Source organism: Cervus canadensis, chromosome 1 (assembly GCF_019320065.1).
Source record: "Cervus canadensis isolate Bull #8, Minnesota chromosome 1, ASM1932006v1, whole genome shotgun sequence".
NCBI lineage: Eukaryota > Metazoa > Chordata > Mammalia > Artiodactyla > Cervidae > Cervus > Cervus canadensis.
The window spans coordinates 31,245,276-31,263,258 of NC_057386.1; the positions used below are offsets into that span (position 1 = coordinate 31,245,276).

General features: G+C 49.6%; 1 protein-coding gene across 2 annotated transcripts in view; it reads left to right on the forward strand.

Annotated features, from left to right (window-relative positions):
- The window catches only part of LOC122445082 (myosin-13), a 45,294-nt gene that overhangs the window by 20,238 nt on the left and 7,073 nt on the right, over positions 1 to 17,983 (forward strand). For both annotated transcript variants that reach the window (XM_043474080.1, XM_043474078.1), the window contains 16 exons: positions 1,131 to 1,254; positions 2,686 to 2,822; positions 4,031 to 4,286; positions 6,047 to 6,289; positions 7,920 to 8,096; positions 9,316 to 9,461; positions 9,567 to 9,657; positions 10,926 to 11,315; positions 12,077 to 12,203; positions 12,290 to 12,408; positions 14,431 to 14,627; positions 14,995 to 15,178; positions 15,559 to 15,724; positions 16,417 to 16,541; positions 17,327 to 17,635; positions 17,716 to 17,919. In XM_043474080.1, coding sequence (XP_043330015.1) covers positions 1,131 to 1,254; positions 2,686 to 2,822; positions 4,031 to 4,286; positions 6,047 to 6,289; positions 7,920 to 8,096; positions 9,316 to 9,461; positions 9,567 to 9,657; positions 10,926 to 11,315; positions 12,077 to 12,203; positions 12,290 to 12,408; positions 14,431 to 14,627; positions 14,995 to 15,178; positions 15,559 to 15,724; positions 16,417 to 16,541; positions 17,327 to 17,635; positions 17,716 to 17,919 — 2,995 coding nt within the window. The remainder of the gene's footprint in view (positions 1 to 1,130; positions 1,255 to 2,685; positions 2,823 to 4,030; positions 4,287 to 6,046; positions 6,290 to 7,919; positions 8,097 to 9,315; positions 9,462 to 9,566; positions 9,658 to 10,925; positions 11,316 to 12,076; positions 12,204 to 12,289; positions 12,409 to 14,430; positions 14,628 to 14,994; positions 15,179 to 15,558; positions 15,725 to 16,416; positions 16,542 to 17,326; positions 17,636 to 17,715; positions 17,920 to 17,983) is intronic.

A 17,983-nucleotide genomic window follows, 5' to 3' on the forward strand; every position in this document is an offset into this window, starting at 1 on the left:
GCAGCTGGGTGTTGGGTGAGCTCCCAAGGTTTCCATAGGATTCTTCTGCTGGGGCGACGAGCCTTTGCACAGAGCAAGGGCTGGACCACCCCAAAGCAATCCCAAGATCAGAGCCCAGACCACTCGAGCCTGACTGTGACTCCAGACCAGGGTTTCTCAACCCCTGCGCTGTGGACATTTAGGGCTAGATAATTCTTTATTGTGAGGACTGTCCTGTGTGTTACATGATTTTAGCAGCACCCCTGGCCTCAACCCACAGTTGCTGGTAGCAACCACACCACCTCAGTCTCAGACATTGCCCAGTGTCCCCCAGTTGAGATTCCCTGCTCTAGACCAATGCTCTCCTCCCGACTGCCATCTGGGCCCACAAGTCCGGGCCTTGCCCAGGGGGACAGGTGGGAAGAGGACACTCTAGAATGACCACTAGCCTGCAGGTCACAGCTGATTTCAAGGTTCTTTAAAGTCAGATAAGAGTCATCTCCTCTGAAAGCACCATCCCAGCCATGCACTCAGCTGGCCTTGCTTCCATATGTTTCTCTCCCTCCTGTCACAGCCCGCTTGCCTAAAATCAACCCCTAGATTCCCCTCTGCCAGACCAGTCACTGTATAATATTCCATTTCCTTCTATGGCTAGAGCAGGAAAAGGTTCTAGAAGGCCTGGCCTCAGGCACAGAGCCTTTTGTAGGAGTTGAATCCATTGGGAAATTTTGCCCCTCAACTGAAACCTCCACCCTCCCCAGAACTGCCCAGTTGGTGGGGGGATGTAGGTAGGTGCCCGTCCTGACCTGGCCTCCAGCACAGGTGAGGCGTCTCCTGGGCTCACGTGTGCTGGGCCAGCTGCTGGCATGGCCTTGTCCCCTCAGCAGCAGTGGTTCCCTGGATTCTGCCTCCCAGACTCCACCCTGGGTACGGGGGACACCACCTCTTCCTGTCCCAGAGAGACCGGGCTGGGACCCCACTGGGCTCCGTGGCCCCGGGGCCTGAGCAGGGAGGGGCAGGAAACAGCAGCCCCTCAGGAAGCAGCAGGGCCCAGCACCCTCCCGGCTCCACCCAGGGCTGTGTCACCAGAGGCCCTTCTCCAGACCATTCACACCCAGGCCCCACGCTGACCCCTCACTCTCCCTCATCAGGTACCGGATCCTCAATGCCAGTGCCATCCCAGAGGGGCAGTTCATTGACAGCAAAAATGCTTCCGAGAAGCTTCTGAACTCCATTGACGTGGACCGGGAGCAGTATAGGTTCGGCCACACCAAGGTGAGCACAGGTGGGGCAGGGACGACCCCCACCCTAGGTAACCCCCAGGCCAATGGGGTTAACCCCCACCCCCTTTTGAACTGTGGTGTTAGAGAAGACTCTCGAGAGTCCTTTGGACTGCAAAGAGATCCTACCAGTCAATCATAAAGGAAATCAGTCCTAAATATTCATTGGAAGGACTGATGCTGAAGCTGAAACTCCAGTACTAAACTCCAGCGAAGAACTAACTCATTGGAAGAGACCCTGATGCTGGGAAAGATTAAAGTCAGGAGGAGAAGGGGATGACAGAGGATGGGATGTTTGGATGGCATCACCAACTTGGACATGAGTTTGAGCAAGCTCCAGGACTTGGTGATGGGCAGGAAGGCCTGGCGTGCCATGGAATCACAAAGAATCAGACACAACTGAGCGACTGAACTGAACTGGGCTGCTTGTGAGCTGATGGGAGGAAAGGTGTCTCTTTCCCCTTCCGGGCAGCCTGACCGTCCCTTGCCCAGAAGCCCAGGCCAAGGGAACTCTGCCCAGGTATAGGAAGGTCTCTCTATGCTGATTTTAAGTGTCTAGAGGCTTAATTGGAAGCCCCAGCCCCAGCAGCAATAGAAGAAATCGACAGGAGCAGAGAATGAGTGCCCCTAAAGGGGAGGAGCCAAAGAGATCAGAGAACACAGAATTCCAGGGACCGTGAGGCCCTGAGAAGAATTATAACCAATAAAAATGATCACCATTATTGAGCACATGTGCATTGAGACCTGTGACATGCCTTCTATACACATTTTACCGAATCTTCCAGATCACCTGATGGTGATAAGGGTGGTACTTACCTCATGGGGTTATTGGGAGGCTCCCAGAGGACAAAAGACTTGTTCGAGGTCGCGTGGGGAGTGGGTGACAAAGGCCAGCTGCAGATCCTGGCCTGACTCCAAAGTTCTGTGTCCTGAAAGGGGCCAGGGGACCATCAACCCGATTAGGGAAAAGCCCGTGGCCCCCACAGGTACCCTGCTTCCTGGGAACATCACAGGGGCAGAGGAAGCCCTGCAGGTGTGGGCAGTGCTGGGAGGGGCTCCCAGGGTGGGACCCACCTCCTCAGCTGGGCAGAGAGATAGGAGGATGAGGATGGGAGGCGGGGCAGAGGCGTCTGTGAGTCCCTCCTGGTCTGCATCTGTGATTCTATTTCTGCCCCATCCTTGCTTCCTGCACGTGAACTCCATCAGAATCTGTCCACCTGAGCTGGTGGGGCCTGGAACATACCTTGGAACAGGACACAGAGCGGCTCCTGCAGAGAATACAGCCCCCAAAAACAGAGTCTTGGGAGGCAGATGGCTGCTGGTCCCAAGCCAGGGCTCCAAGTCCAGGGCTAGGGCTAGACAGAGACAGCCCCCGTTGAGTGCACAGGCTGTGGATGAAGCAGGACCCATCTCTCCTTTCACACAGGTATTCTTCAAAGCTGGGCTCCTGGGCCTCTTGGAGGAGATGAGGGACGAGAAGCTGGTGACCCTGATGACACGCACGCAGGCCTTATGCAGGGGCTACCTGATGCGGGTGGAGTTCAAGAAGATGATGGAGAGGAGGTGATGCAAGCCCTCGCCTCCCCACCCTCCTCCCTGGAGCTGATCATCGCTTTGTGTTTTAGTCTTAAGATGTTCACTTATTTGTCCCACATTTACTGAGCCACAGTTCTGTGCTGGGGCCTCTGCTTGACACTGGGGATGCAGAAAAAAAAGTCCTGGCCCCCAGGAGCCCACAGAAGAGTGGGAAGCAGACAACTGCTTGGCTAGTTTTCATGTCTGTGACGAGCGTAGTGTCAGTTGTATTCAGGGCCAGGTGGACGGATTGGGGGCTGGAGTTGGCATGAAAGGGCAGCAAAAAAGAAAGAGCTTTCCAAAGGAGGCCTTGCACAGCTGGAGGAAGGGTGGCCTGGGGGTTGGGGGGAGCAAAGGCAGGTCACTTGACTGGAGCGAGGAGAGGCTGGCAGTGGAGCTCCCCACCTGCCACCTTGAGGAGCCCAGGTTAACTCTTCCACTTGATGGGGGGCCATGGAGGAGACGAGTGAGAGGATTGGCTTTGTTTCAATATCTCAGACAGGTCACCTGGGGGACCTTCCTGGCAGGCCAGTGGTTAAGACACCACGCTTCCACTGCAGAAGGCACAGGTTTGATCCCTGTTCCAGGAAGTAAGATCCCACTTGCCACACAGCGTGGCCATAAACCAAAAAGCACACACACTCAAAGAGGTCACTGGCAGCCGCAAGAAGGCAGGCCTGAAGGCACAGGACGGGCCAAGGCCAGGCTGTAGCAGAAGTCCAAGTAGAAGATGACAGGACCTGAATTAGGAAACAGATGATGGGGGAGAGAGGACAGAAGGGAGTGAATGAAGCTTGAAGGGCCTTAGTCCTTCAGTAATGCAATAGGAGGCATAGCAGCACTGTGGCCAGTCCTGTGTGGGGATTCCCTGGAAGCCCTTCTCCCTGGTTCCCTGTCCTTCACTGCCTCCCGGAGTTTTCTCAGACTGACCACCTGAGGGTGAGCATTTTCAGGAGGGTGGTGGAGGTGGAAGCCAGCTGGATGGAGCCTCTCTCACCTCCCAAATTTGCACATGCTGTTTCCTCTCCTCTTCATTTGCAGAACAGACTCTGGAGCTCATGGGATGGGTACGGCCAAGCTGTACCTCCTTCCCTCCCATCTGACCGATAAGGGTGAAGGTCTTGGGGCTCATGGGGGCAGGGGGTGGAGACTGCCCCTTGCTGTGGTCCATTAACCCCCATCCTAACAATACACAGGGACTCTATCTTCTGCATCCAGTACAACATCCGATCTTTCATGAACGTCAAGCACTGGCCCTGGATGAACCTGTTCTTCAAGATCAAGCCCCTGCTGAAGAGCGCGGAGGCCGAGAAGGAGATAGCCACCATGAAGGAAGACTTTGAGAGAGCCAAGGAAGAACTGGCCAGATCTGAGGCTCGCCGAAAGGAGCTGGAGGAGAAAATGGTGTCCCTGCTGCAGGAGAAGAATGACCTCCAGTTGCAGGTCCAGTCTGTAAGTATCTCCCGGAGGCCAGGAGGAGCCATCAGAGTTTAATCAAGAGATAGTGGTGCCACCCAGTGGGCTCGTGGGGTATTACATCACTACCCTGCTAGTTAAAGGAGGCCAGCCCGGGCTTGTGGACTCAATACACTGCAAAATACATCTGCAAAGTGAATTTTGGCTCACTTTATTTCTCCCTGATTCTACAGCAGAGTCAGATGTATTTTGCTGTGGGCATGAGGGGGATGTGTTTGTCATAATAAAAGATCTGTCAGTGATGTACCAAGTCTTTTTAAAAATCATGTAACTAAATCACTGGGAGTTCCCTGGTGACCTAGTGGTTAGGATTCCAGATTTTCACTGCCATGGCCTAGGTTCAATTCCTGGTCAGGGAACTAAGGTCCTGTAGGCTGAGTGGTTCAACCAACAAGTTTAAAGATAAAAACATTTTTAAAAATTAAAGATATGCATATTTTCAAAGATATAGGGAAAATGAAGCTGTATATCTAGTACATAACACTCTAGCAGCGTAATGGTCTCATTTCAGAGTCAAGACATTTAGTGTTTGCTCTTTTTAATAAACTCCCAATACATTTACCCTTTGCCTTAAGTGCACAGCACATCCTCCTCCCCTTCACTTTCCCAAGCACAGTGAACACAAGAACAAGTTTTGGAACCAGATATCTGGGTTTACAGCCCAGATCCTCCACTTGGCAGTTGTGTGACCTCAGGCAGCTGACTTATCTTCTTTGTGCCTCAGTTTTCTCAACTGTGAAATGGGCACAGTAATAGCCCCTCACCTCTTAGGGTAGGGTAGCTGGGAGGCTCAGATGAATTCATGCATGTAACAGGACATGTTCAGTAAACACAGAAGGCTATTCTTGCCAGACTCTTTTTATCCATTACCTTGAAATGCGTGTCCAGTTCTCACAACACTGAGAAGTAAGTAAGAGAGGGTATAATCTGTTTACATTTAACAACATAATCAGCTAATCATGGCCATTCCAAGAGACTCACTGCAGAGCCTTCTGGGGAATGTACATATTTAATCACTTGTTTCTGTCTATTTGGGGTTTTCTGTTCTGTGGCTTAAGCAGGCCTCAGGAGTCGTAAGAAGCACTTTGCTGTGGAGAGTTTTTTGTTTTTTGTTTTTTGTTTTTTTGTGGAGAGTTTTAAAAGGTGGTCAAGTTTGGGAAATATTAGTTAGCATGTAAAAGCACAGAGTGGATGAGTTGATCTTCAACTTGTGTAGGAGGAAGAGGGAGATAGCTGGGTGTCCAAATGTGGCAAATTTGCAGAGGCTTTATACACGTGCCTTGGCTTGAGAATTTCTCTTAAGTAGCTGACACCATTAGTGGCTAAAAAAAAGTATTTGGATGATATACATGAGTATGTGCATGCATGTGTGCACACATGTGCACATATGCGTGTGTATGTGTGTGTTTGTGGCGATGACCCATTCCTTGACTTGGGTCCAGATAATGGGCTTCTGGAGGGTAAAGCCCTTCCCTCTGGGGTTGGTCAAGAGGCTGATTAAAAGACAACAGTCTGTAAATAACACGGTCCTACTGTATAGCACAAGGAACTCTACTTCACATCCTGTGATAAACTGTAATGGAAAAGAATATGAAAAAGAATGTGAATCTGTGTATAAATGAATCACTTGGCTGCACAGCAGAGATTAACACAACACTGTAAATCAACTATTCTTCAAAAAATAAATTAGAAAAAACAATGATCTGCTTGGTTTGTTTTTGTTTTTGTTTTTTAAGGAAACAGAAAACCTGATGGATGCCGAGGAGCGGTGTGAGGGACTCATCAAAAGCAAGATTCAGCTGGAGGCCAAAGTGAAGGAGCTGAACGAGAGGCTGGAAGAGGAGGAGGAGATGAATTCTGAAATGGTTGCCAAGAAGAGGAACCTGGAAGATAAATGCTCCTCCCTCAAAAGAGACATTGACGACCTGGAGCTGACCCTGACCAAGGTGGAAAAGGAGAAGCATGCCACGGAGAATAAGGTGGGCATCCCCAACCCTCCTCCCAGGAGGAGACATGTGGGGAAGGAATTGCCTGGAAGCAGGAGGGGAATGAATCTGCCTCCGCCCTGTTCTTAAACCCATGGGCTTTTCCCCGGCCCCTGCTACCTGCGTGGTCCCACCACAAGCTTCTAGCCCCAACCCTTCCTCCACAAAGCAAGAGATCCTTCAGGAGAAGCACTTGGCACGGGAAGCCAAGAATCGTGCCCACAGAGCCAGGCAGATGATCAGGGAGGCAGGTGGTGAAGGAAACAGAAAACTGAACCACACCAAGGACTGGCAGGAAGGTTAGAGGTACAGGGACCCTCGTGCATTACTGGTAAAATGTAGACTAATGCAGCCTACGGGAAAGCCATCTGGAAATTCTTAGCCGAGTTAAGAATCCATGCATCCTTCAACCCAGTGATTCTGCTTCTGGGTATACAGACCAAGGAGTTCTTCTGCCAGGTCCACAAGGGGACGTGTATGAGGAGGCTCATGGCAGCATTTCTTGTGGTGGGGGGGGATGGATGCTGGAGGCAGGATCAGGGTCCATCTGGGAGGATGGAGAGGTGAGATGTGGAGGACATACAACAGGGTGTACCACACAGCCACTGGGACAACGAGATGGATGTAAAAGACCTAGTGCTGAGTGTGGGGACAAAGGAAGAAAATGAAATATACAGCATGAAACCATTTATGTAGACTAAAATTACATGCACACAAAATAACACATACTTCACAAAAATACATGGAAAGTACAATCCATGATTCACATCATCTTTGTTCCCAGGGAGGTAGAGATGACTCAAGGCAGTGTTGAATGGACAACTGGGCATCGATAGGGAGGTGATAGGCAGGGATGGGGACTGGCAAACTGGAGAGCACTTGCCCTGCCCCCAGGTGGCAGCCAGGACCCAGTGCCAGCCAATTGTTGCCAGGTGGGGATGTGAACACCACATGGCCAAAGTTTCTGATTTTCCTTGAGAAATCAGACATCCAGATTTCAGGTGAAATCTCAATTTTTCCCCCAATGTTTACAACTTATTCAAAAGTTGTGAACTATTATGTGGCCAGATTTGGCCCACAGGTCAGGAATTAACAACCTCTGACCTGGATGAGTGTTGCACATGGGAAACAGTCAATTTAACACTTTAAAGCTCCATGGTTGGTGCTTTAAATGCTTGCACCCCCTGACACAGGGGACTTCCCATTCTGGATTTTCTTATATAGCACCTCCTGCCTATTCCTCTTCCCCTTCCTGACTCATTCTAAACCCTGGCCAGCTAATAAACAAATTCCCATGGGTATAATCTGATGAGTATAAGTTGATGTGTGGTTTTTTGGAGGCAGCATATTTGCATTGATAATGTCCTTCTGTGTACCATATGATGTCCTCTTTAAAAAAAAATTATCCTAAAGGGCCCTGTGATAGGCCAGTGAGGACTGAAAAACACTAGAGGCTGCCAATTTCAGGATGATGCAGCCAACACCATGGGCACCTGCTGGAGAGGCAAAGAAGCAGTAACCAAAACAGAGAAAGTCAAAGAAAAAAAAAGAATCAATAGCCTTTGCTGGGAGCTTCTGGTTTAATTGTTTGAACTGGTTTCAACTGGTGATGATACTCTCTTAGGTAAAGAATCTTTCAGAAGAAATGACAGCGCTTGAAGAAAACATTTCCAAACTGACCAGAGAGAAGAAATCTCTGCAGGAAGCCCACCAGCAAACACTGGATGATCTTCAGGTTGAAGAAGACAAAGTCAATGGTCTGATCAAAATAAACGCCAAGCTGGAGCAGCAAATAGATGACGTGAGGATATTTCATTACTATGCCCTAACATTGATGACTTGCAGAAGCAAAGACAAGATGAGGTCTACACAGGATGCAGGGGTTGAGGGTTCTGACTCTGGGGTCAGAATCTCAGCCCCTTCCAAATAAATGTGGAATGCTGAATGAGCCACTTAAACTTGTGAAGCCTCAGTTTCTGCCTTGTGAAATGGGGATTCAATTAGCTTTATCTCCAAGAGTTTTCATGGAAAGCTTAGCACACAGAGCATGTTCAGTAAAATGTTAGCTGCTAATATCACCACCACCATCATCATCACTATCATCCTCACCACCACCATCACCACAATCATCACCATCAACACCATCATCGTCACTGTCACCATCATCACCACCATCATCACCATCATCACCACTATTATCCCATCACCATCACTATCAGCATCACCAACAGCATCATCACCACCACCATCACCATCAGCATCACCACCACCATCACCACCATCATTATCACCAGCATCATCACCATCAGCAGCAGCATCACTATCATCATCATTATTAGCATCCACTTGTAGGTCCTTGGGTTCCAACAGCTCCAATCCTGTTCTAACTTTGTTAAAAATTAGTTTCATTGGTGGCCTGAAAAATTACCATCCATCCCCTCCCTACCCCCACACCAGGTTACACTTTGTTCTTGATATAAGAGCCAGGTTTGAAGATTTAAGGTTTCACTCCCAGTCGTGGTTAGAATGTTTCCAGATTGCTGCAACTGTCCTGAGGCCAGAGCGGGTGTCCTCCTCCCCAACAACTCCTTTCCCTCACCGCCATCGTCCCCCCAAACACACACATTCTTTGCCTAAATCTCCCCACAGCTGCATGGTGCAGATAGGGGAGAAGATTGATAGTATATAATCTAGACCTTCACAGGCACAGCTGGTGCAGTGCCCTCCCACAGATGCCCCATTTGTTCTGTCTGGGTAAGAGTATGCATCCCCCAGCACCATGTTTCCATCATGGTGCATGGGATAGGCCAAATGGGCATCGACTGAAAGAGGCACTGGGAGGCCTCTGAGGGGATCCAGCCTTTGCCAGAGGAGAGAAGAGGGAGGAGGCAGGGGACCATGCTCCCTCCTGGGGCAGAGGTGAAGGCTCACGCCTGCAGGATCCCAGGGACACTGCGCTTGGCTAAGAGGCAAGCTCAGTTCCCAGGAAATCTCAACCCTCCCCCACCATGTCTTCTCAGCTGGAGGGCTGCTTAGAGCAGGAGAAGAAACTGCGGGCTGACCTGGAGCGAGCCAAGCGGAAGCTGGAAGGAGACCTGAAGATGTGCCAGGAGTCCATCATGGACCTAGAAAACGACAAGCAGCAAGTGGAAGAGAAACTGAAGAAGTAGCTCTTTCATGTTCAACTCTGTGTTTGAGCCCGAAAGCCAACTTCTGCCTTTGAAGGGCTCATAATTCAGGTATTTAAATATATTTATGTATCTATTTGCAGGAAGGAGTTTGATATCAGTCAGTTACAGACCAAAATTGAAGACGAACAAGTTCACAGTCTGCAGTTACAAAAGAAGATTAAAGAACTGCAGGTAATGTGTGGACACCTTTCCCCAACTGGAAATCCCTGTATCAGGGACCTCCTTGCTCTTTCCCCTAGGTTTCTCTTTTGTTAGTATTTATATATTTGGCTGCACTGGGTGTTAGTTGCAGCAAATGAAATCTTGTGTTGCGTCGTGTGGGCTTAGTTGCCCCACAGCATGTGGGATCTTAGTTCCCAGACCAGGGATTGAACCTGAGCCCTCTGCATTGCAAGGCACATTCTTAACCATTGGACCACCGAGGAAGTCTCATCCCCAGGTTTCTTTTGCTGCTTTTTTGTCTTAGTCCTGTTGGAGCTGGAGAGAATCTCCTTCCATTTTTTTTGAAGTTAATATTCAAATTGTTTAAGTTGAATATAAATAGATTTTCTTGAAGATAATTAAAAATATTACCCATAGACTAAATATTATTGATAAGTGTGCTCTAAGCACCACCCTTAAGTCCAGGGTCCTCCCATTTTCTCAGAAATCCAATGCATCCTCTGAATCTTTTGTACACAAGGATCTATGTACATAGACACAAAGAAAAATATATAGGAGATGCGTGCATGCATGCTAAGTCACTTCAGTCATGTCAACTCTTTGCAACCCCATAGACTGTAGCCTGCCAGGTTCCTATATCCATGGGATTTTCCAGGCAGAATACTGGAATGGATCTGCAATGGATTACCATGCCCTTCTCCAGGGGATCTTCCTAAAGGGAACAAGAATATTAAATAAATATGTATATATATATATATATATATAAACTTCTACATAATATATATGTATATGGGGACTTCCCTAGCAGTCCAGTGGTTACAACTCAGTGCTTCTACTGCTGTGGGCCCATGTTTGATGCCTGGTCAGGGAACTAAGATTATCCAAGCCGTGTAGCATGGCCAAATATATATATACATACACACACATATATATATATATACAAAAAATATATACACTTAAAATATTATATAGAGACTATCATTATGCAAGTCACTCTCTTCATGTAGCAATGCATTCTGCAGAGCTGTCCATGGTAGACAAGAGTGGACATCTTACTACTTTGTGGTCTCCTGGACCATGGGATCCATCACGGTTGATCTGACCATTCCCCTACTGATGGGCACTTAGATTGTGGCCAAGTTTTCTTCCAAGGATTTAATGTTATAATGTATTCTTGACTTAATGAAGCCCACCCCCATTCCTCCCCACCATGTCCTCCCCAAAGTGGGGCTGTTGCCCAACCCCCCATGATCTTCCTGACCCAGTGACCCTTCCAGGCCCGCACTGAAGAACTGGAGGAGGAGGTGGAAGCAGAACACACGCTCAGAGGCAAGATCGAGAAGCAGCGCGCAGACCTCTCCCGGGAACTGGAGGAGATCAGCGAGCGACTGGAAGAAGCCAGCGGGGCCACTTCAGTCCAGATCGAGATGAACAAGAAGCGGGAGGCTGAGTTCCAGAAACTGCGCCGGGACCTGGAGGAGGCCACGCTGCAGCACGAGGCCACGGCGGCCACACTGCGGAAGAAGCATGCGGACAGTGTGGCCGAGCTGGGGGAGCAGATCGACAACCTGCAGAGGGTCAAGCAGAAGCTGGAGAAGGAGAAAAGCGAGCTGAAGATGGAGATTGACGACATGGCCAGTAACATCGAGACCGTCTCCAAGTCAAAGGTACCTGATGCTTCTGCTCTCTGCAAAGGCGAGGCAGCATCCACCTTCTGGGTGAGCGGGTACAGTTCCATGCCTGCAACTCACTGCATGTTCTGAATGGTAACACTCTCTCCACTTCCATCTGCTCCTGGCTCCCCAAATTCATTCAGGTCACCAGAACCCTGATCCAAAGATCTGCTACAATTCAAGATCTCACCATTCATCCAGTCTTTCCCAAATGCTTCCAATCCATCTCCCATTTTCTTCTTTATTTGTGCATTCATGCCTGCTAAGTCACTTCAGTTGCATCTGACTCTTTGTGACCCTTTGGACTATAGCCTGCCAGGCTCCTCTGTCCATGGGATTCTCTAGGCAAGAATACTGGAGTGGGCTGCCATGTCCTCCTCCAGGGGATCTTCCCAACCCAGGCATCAAACCCAGGTCTCTTATGTCTCCTGTAGATGGGTTCTTTACTACTAGTGCCACCTGGGAAGCCCATTTATTTATTCACTTATTATTTATTTGACTGTGTTGAGTCTTAGCTGTGACGCACAAAGTCTTGTTGTGATGCTCAGACTCCAGCTGCAGCACACGGGCTTAATTTCCCCACAGCATGTAAGAGCTTAGTTCCCCAACCAGGGATCAAACCCGAGTCCCTTCCATTGCAAGGCAGATTCTTCAAAGTGGCAACCCCACTTTGAAGCTAAACTATCAAATGATTTGATACTGGGAACCCAGGATCCATTTTTCCCGTTCATGTTGGCTTTTTTTTTTTTTCCAAGAGTAATGTGGAAAGGATGTGCCGGACTGTGGAAGACCAGTTTAATGAGATCAAGGCCAAGGATGACCAACAGACACAGTTAATCCATGACCTGAACATGCAGAAGGCGAGGCTGCAGACCCAAAATGGTGAGGATGGGCAGGGTCCCAGGGTCCCACTGCACCATGGGAGAGGGTGGTCCAAACCTTGACGTGGGCCCACATCTGTTTGCTAGGGGAGCTGAGCCACCAAGTGGAAGAGAAGGCCGCTCTGATCTCACAGCTAACCAAAGGCAAGCAGGTCCTCACCCAGCAGCTGGAGGATCTTAAGAGGCAGCTGGAGGAAGAAACCAAGGTAAGGATGGATGCCTCCATCTAGAAAGGTAGAGTCGGGTAGGACCTGAGAGGCCATGGAGCTGGCTGAGGGCAGTGCTGTGTCATGAAGTCTGATGCTGCTCCTCTCTTCCTTGTAGTAGGACAGGAACATGTTCTTGGAGGTTCCAGAACCTTGGCATTGGATCTTCTTCTTCAGAGCTAGAAAACTCTATCAGGGTGCTCCATCCTCGGAGCCCCTCTGTTCCCCAGTGGAGGGGCTGATAAACTCCCCTCCCCTACCACTATACTAGCTGGGCCATCTCTGCCTCTGTGCATCTTCCCACTCTGCCCAGCAATCATTCCACCCCCTTGAAACGCCCTCCTTTCCTCCATCACTCTTTGTGTATCACCAGCTACAGCACCTACATTTAAGAACCCCCCTCCTCCAAAAGGCTGGGTGGTTTGGGGGCACCCTTGGGACATTTGCATAAACACAAACACCATCATCATGTTCTTGAAATCAATATCAAGATATTTATAATTCACATCCCCCAACTAATCTGTCAACTCCTAGAGGGCAAAAATTATTTTTCCCCACTGTAGCAGTTAGCATTAGTTACAGCACACAGTAGAACAGTGCACACAGTAGGTGCTTAGTAAATGTTGTCGATGCGTGTTCAAAAACTAAAAGAGAAAACCAAGAGTCCCCAAAACTGCATATATGTAGTTCTGAGGTTGCCATGTGCCAGCTAAAACTTACAGGGCACTTTTCTGGAATTCCAGCAAACTCTATCCGCCTCTCCTAAAAAGCAAGAAAAGTGCTGTATTTGTCTCCCATCTTTCTAGTATATGGTTGGGGTCCCTGGGGAACTTGCGGGGCAGAGGGAGTGGAGAGAATCAGAGCCTGAGAAGGTCCCTTCCAGGAGCAAGGCTGTCCTTCGGCCAGGATACAGAAAGAGCTAAGCTTTCCTTCCTGGGAAAAGTTTGTTGTTTATTTGTGTCTTTGTTGTTGTTGTTCAGCCGCTAAGTTGTGTCCTACTCTCTGTGAACCCACGGACTGTAGTCCATCAGGCTCCACTGTCCATGGGGTTCTCCTGGCAAGAACACTGGAGTGGTTGCCATCTCCTTCTCCAATTTGTGCCTTTAAAAGCATGCAAATATATGAGTTACTGCACTGGGCCAACCAGAAAGTGTTCTGTGACCATTATGATGAGAGCTCCAATGTCCTCCCAACCAGGTGGAAGTGAGTGATGGAGGCCTCAGACATGTCCCCCTTCTGCTTGGGAAGAGGTGGCAGAGCTGTGGAAACCACACAGCTCACGTCAGAATTCTCGGGTGGGGACACAACCCCCTGATGACACCAGAATATACTTTTGGGGTTTTCAAGGTCATGGTATTCCGAAACACTGCATTAAGTAGTGAGAAGATTAATCCCTTTCTGATTCTCCTCCAATTATTCTGATTAAATAAGGAAAAGGTCTCAATTTGGATGCTGTTGTTTAGTCACTGAGTCGTGTCTGATTACTTCGTAACCCCATGTGACCCCGCCAGGCTGCTTAGTCCATGGGATTTCCCAGGCAAGAATACTGGAGGGGGCTGCCATTTCCTCTTCCAGGGGATCTTCCCAACTCAGGGATCAAACCCAAGGCTCCTGAATTGGCAGGCGGGTTCTTTACCACTGAACCACCAGGGAAGCCCCTCAATTTGGATACCATCTCTCTAACACTGGTGCATCCTCCTCATCAAAACACAAGAGAGTAGGACTAGGACACAGGGCCACAGATGCAAATTACTTAGCTAGAAGGTGGTAACATTGTCTTACCTCCACTGCATTTATTCGGTTACCTTCTGTTTATGGCAAATGTTAATGACTTTTCACTTCAATATAATAGTCTACTTTTTAAAAAGTGAAGTAAATAAAACAGGAGCTGTGCTGCTCCAGCTAAGTTTGTGAAGGCAGCAAGTGAATGATTCAAGTTGGGAAACACCGGTTGAAACAAAATTACTTACCCTGGAAAATGACCAAACGGTTCTGCAATTTGTCATCACGGTGATTCCGCAGGCCAAGAACGCCCTGGCCCACGCCCTGCAGTCCTCCCGCCACGACTGTGACCTGCTGCGGGAACAGTACGAGGAGGAGCAGGAGGGCAAGGCCGAGCTGCAGAGGGCGCTGTCCAAGGCCAACAGCGAGGTGGCCCAGTGGAGGACCAAGTACGAGACAGACGCCATCCAGCGCACGGAGGAGCTGGAGGAGGCCAAGTAGGGGCTCCCAGGTTACGGTAGGAGAGACGGCCTTAAGACACAAGGAAGAGACAGGGGACAGGCCCTGTCTTCCTCCCTAGGCCTTCAAGTTTTCTTAAGCACACAGACCCAGTCTCCATGCCCTTCCCCCTGGGTCCTGTCCATTCATTCCACCTGGTCCCCTTGGCACCTCCTAGGTGACTGCTTTGCCACCAAACATTTTGGGATTCTTCAGGTGATACTTAGATCCTATCCAATCATCAAACTCTAGGCCTTGGTCTTGTCAAAGTCCAGTGCTTTATAGATGGCTCCACTCCCTCCTGATCTGACATTTACTTCTGAAAGAGTCCACCCTTCCCAGCAACAGTAGGTCTGATCCTCTTAGGAAAAAACTGGCCCAGAGGCTCCAGGAAGCAGAGGAGAACACAGAGGCCGTGAGCTCCAAGTGTGCATCCTTGGAGAAAACCAAGCAGAGGCTCCAGGGAGAGGTGGACGACCTGATGCTGGACTTGCAGCGGGCCAACACCGCCTGTGCCTGCCTGGACAAGAAGCAGAGGAACTTCGATAAGGTCCTTCCTCATCTCTCGATGCAAGAGACATGTGAACGCACATACCTTGGGGGAGGGGGAGGTGTGCAGAGCATCAAGTCCAGAGTGGACAGTCTGGGGCTTTGCACTGTCTCTGGATTTTGTGACAGTGCCTCTGAAAGGAATTTTATTCTTCATCAAAGTTAATTCAGATTACTTTGAGACCAGCATATCTTTCAGAATACAGCAGATCTCTGTAGGGATATCAGAGTTTGGAACCCCTGAGTTTGGGGAGTCCCCCTGTTTCTTTGGTCTCTAAAGATGGGAGGGTCCCACTTTGGCATTGCTGACATGACTCACTGTTAACATGACTCAGTTCCTGGCCTTCTCGGCTCCTCACAGGTCCCTCTGTCACCTCCTAGGTCTTCTCAGAGTGGAAACAAAAACTGGATGAGAGTCAAGCTGAGTTGGAAGCGGCTCAGAAAGAGTCCAGGTCTCATAGTACTGAAGTCTTCAAAATGCGCAATGCCTACGAGGAGGTGGTAGATCAGTTAGAGACAATGAGACGGGAGAATAAAAATCTGCAAGGTGAGCACTGCCCATCGCAGGGGTAAGAGAGCCCCCGCTCTCTCCCCCACTCACAGGGCTGTGACAGTCCTCCTTCTCTTCCAGCCATCTCTCCCCCACTTAGCCACAGCCTCCTCCTTCTCACTGACCCACAAAATCCTCACAGCTACTCAGTGACCCCAAGACCCAAACTCCCCCAATGGGAGGCATAGTGGCAGCCAAGCCTCGTTCTCAAGAACAGAGGGCTCATGGGCTGCCAAGCTCCCTACACTGCTAGAAAACAGATCTTTCGTGGATTCTGTCTCTATGTGGCTTTGTGTCCTCGGGTCTGACACTAAATCCCTTAGGGTTTCAGACTCCTGATCTACAAAATCAGACCAGACCCAATGCCCCCGAAAGCCCCTTCTATTTCCAAGCCTCTGATTCTATGCATACTCTCCATGATTTCCTCCCTGGTCCTCTCTATGACCCCTTTGTAGACCCTGTGAAGGTGCAGGGTCACAGTGTTCTGCTGTTCCTCCCTCTGCCCCTCCAGGTGAGGCCACACACCTGTGTCTTACCAACACCTCCCCCGAAAGGCTACACTGTATTTGTTCTCTCCTGTATGAATGTCATGAATGAATTGCCAGTCCCTCAGTTCCCTGGCAAAATTTGATCCTGTGTGATCAAACAGAACCTGCAGAAATAGCCTAAATCAAGCCTGTCCTTTGCAGAAGAGATTTCCGACTTAACCATGCAGATTGCGGAAACAAACAAGAATCTTCAGGAAATGGAGAAGACCAAGAAGCAGGTGGAGCAAGAAAAGTCAGACCTCCAGGCTGCCCTAGAAGAGGTGGAGGTAAGTGCCTGGGATGTGATGGAGAAGCACAGAGCACTGCGGAAGGGGGGCTAGACCATGTTCCCTGGGCGCCCTTCCTGCCAGGAGGCACTGGAGCTTTGCTGGAAAGAACAATCAGCTGCCCCCACCCCACGGTGGGGCTGGGGAGGGCAGCCGTGTCCTGCAGCTTCATCTCCTCCATGTCCTTGTATAATATTTTCCCTCTTGAATAAATAAACGTGTTCTTTATGTCTTCAACATCTCAGAAAGCAAGAACTCCATCACCAAACATCCTGAAAGCCAGCTCAGAATGCCTTAGCTTCAGCAAAGAGATATGTACAGTCATATTTGGCCACTGGGAATTCCATGTGGCCCATAGAGTGCAATGTCCTGATTTAATCATCCATGGTGGCCAGTGCAGGCCAGATGGTTGAGACGTTCCTAGGGAAATTTCCATTACTCAAGGTAACAGGAGAGCAATTTCTCTTTCTCTGTCTTTTTAGAGACAAGGTAGGCTCCTGATTTATGGTCACTATTTTTTTACAAAGACACAGTTATCAAATTTTTACTAATTCAAAGCGATGCTCTGTCCTCAAGACATAAGGCTGTTTGTTCATAATAAAGTTTCAGTTCCAGTTTCAGCACTCATCACAATTTGGGAGTGAACCGTTTGACCTCTTTGAGCATGGTTCTAGTCATTTGTAAAACAAGCCTAATAGCACCCATTTTATCACGATGGGGATGAAAAACCTCATTCCAGAAGGTGGCTGCCCCAGCACTCCCAATCTCTCCTTTGCTTTTATCAGGGTTCCTTGGAGCATGAAGAGAGCAAGATTTTGCGTGTCCAGCTAGAGCTGAACCAGGTGAAATCTGAATTCGACCGCAGGCTCACTGAGAAGGATGAAGAAATCGAGCAGCTGAAAAGAAACAGTCAGCGGGCAGCAGAGGCCACGCAGAGCATACTGGATGCTGAGATCCGGAGCAGGAATGATGCTCTGAGGCTGAAGAAGAAGATGGAAGGAGACCTCAATGAGATGGAGATTCAGCTGGGCCACTCCAACCGCCAGGTGGCCGAGACCCAGAAACACCTGCGCTCAGTCCAGGGCCAGCTCAAGGTGAGTGGGCGGCCCATGGGGGACTTGGCGGGACCTCAGCCTGCCCTGGGCTCCCGTCTCACCTGTGGCTTCCCGTGAAGGACTCCCAGCTGCACCTGGATGACGCCCTGAGGAGCAACGAGGACCTCAAGGAGCAGCTGGCCATGGTGGAGCGCAGGAACAGCCTCTTGCAGGAGGAGCTGGAGGAGATGAAGGTGGCCTTGGAGCAGACGGAGCGGACCCGCAAGCTGTCGGAGCAGGAGCTGCTGGACGCCAGTGACCGCGTGCAGCTTCTTCACTCCCAAGTGAGTCCATTCTCGCTGCACTCAGGGTCCACCCTGGGGGTCAGGAGGGATCCAGGCTCTGTGG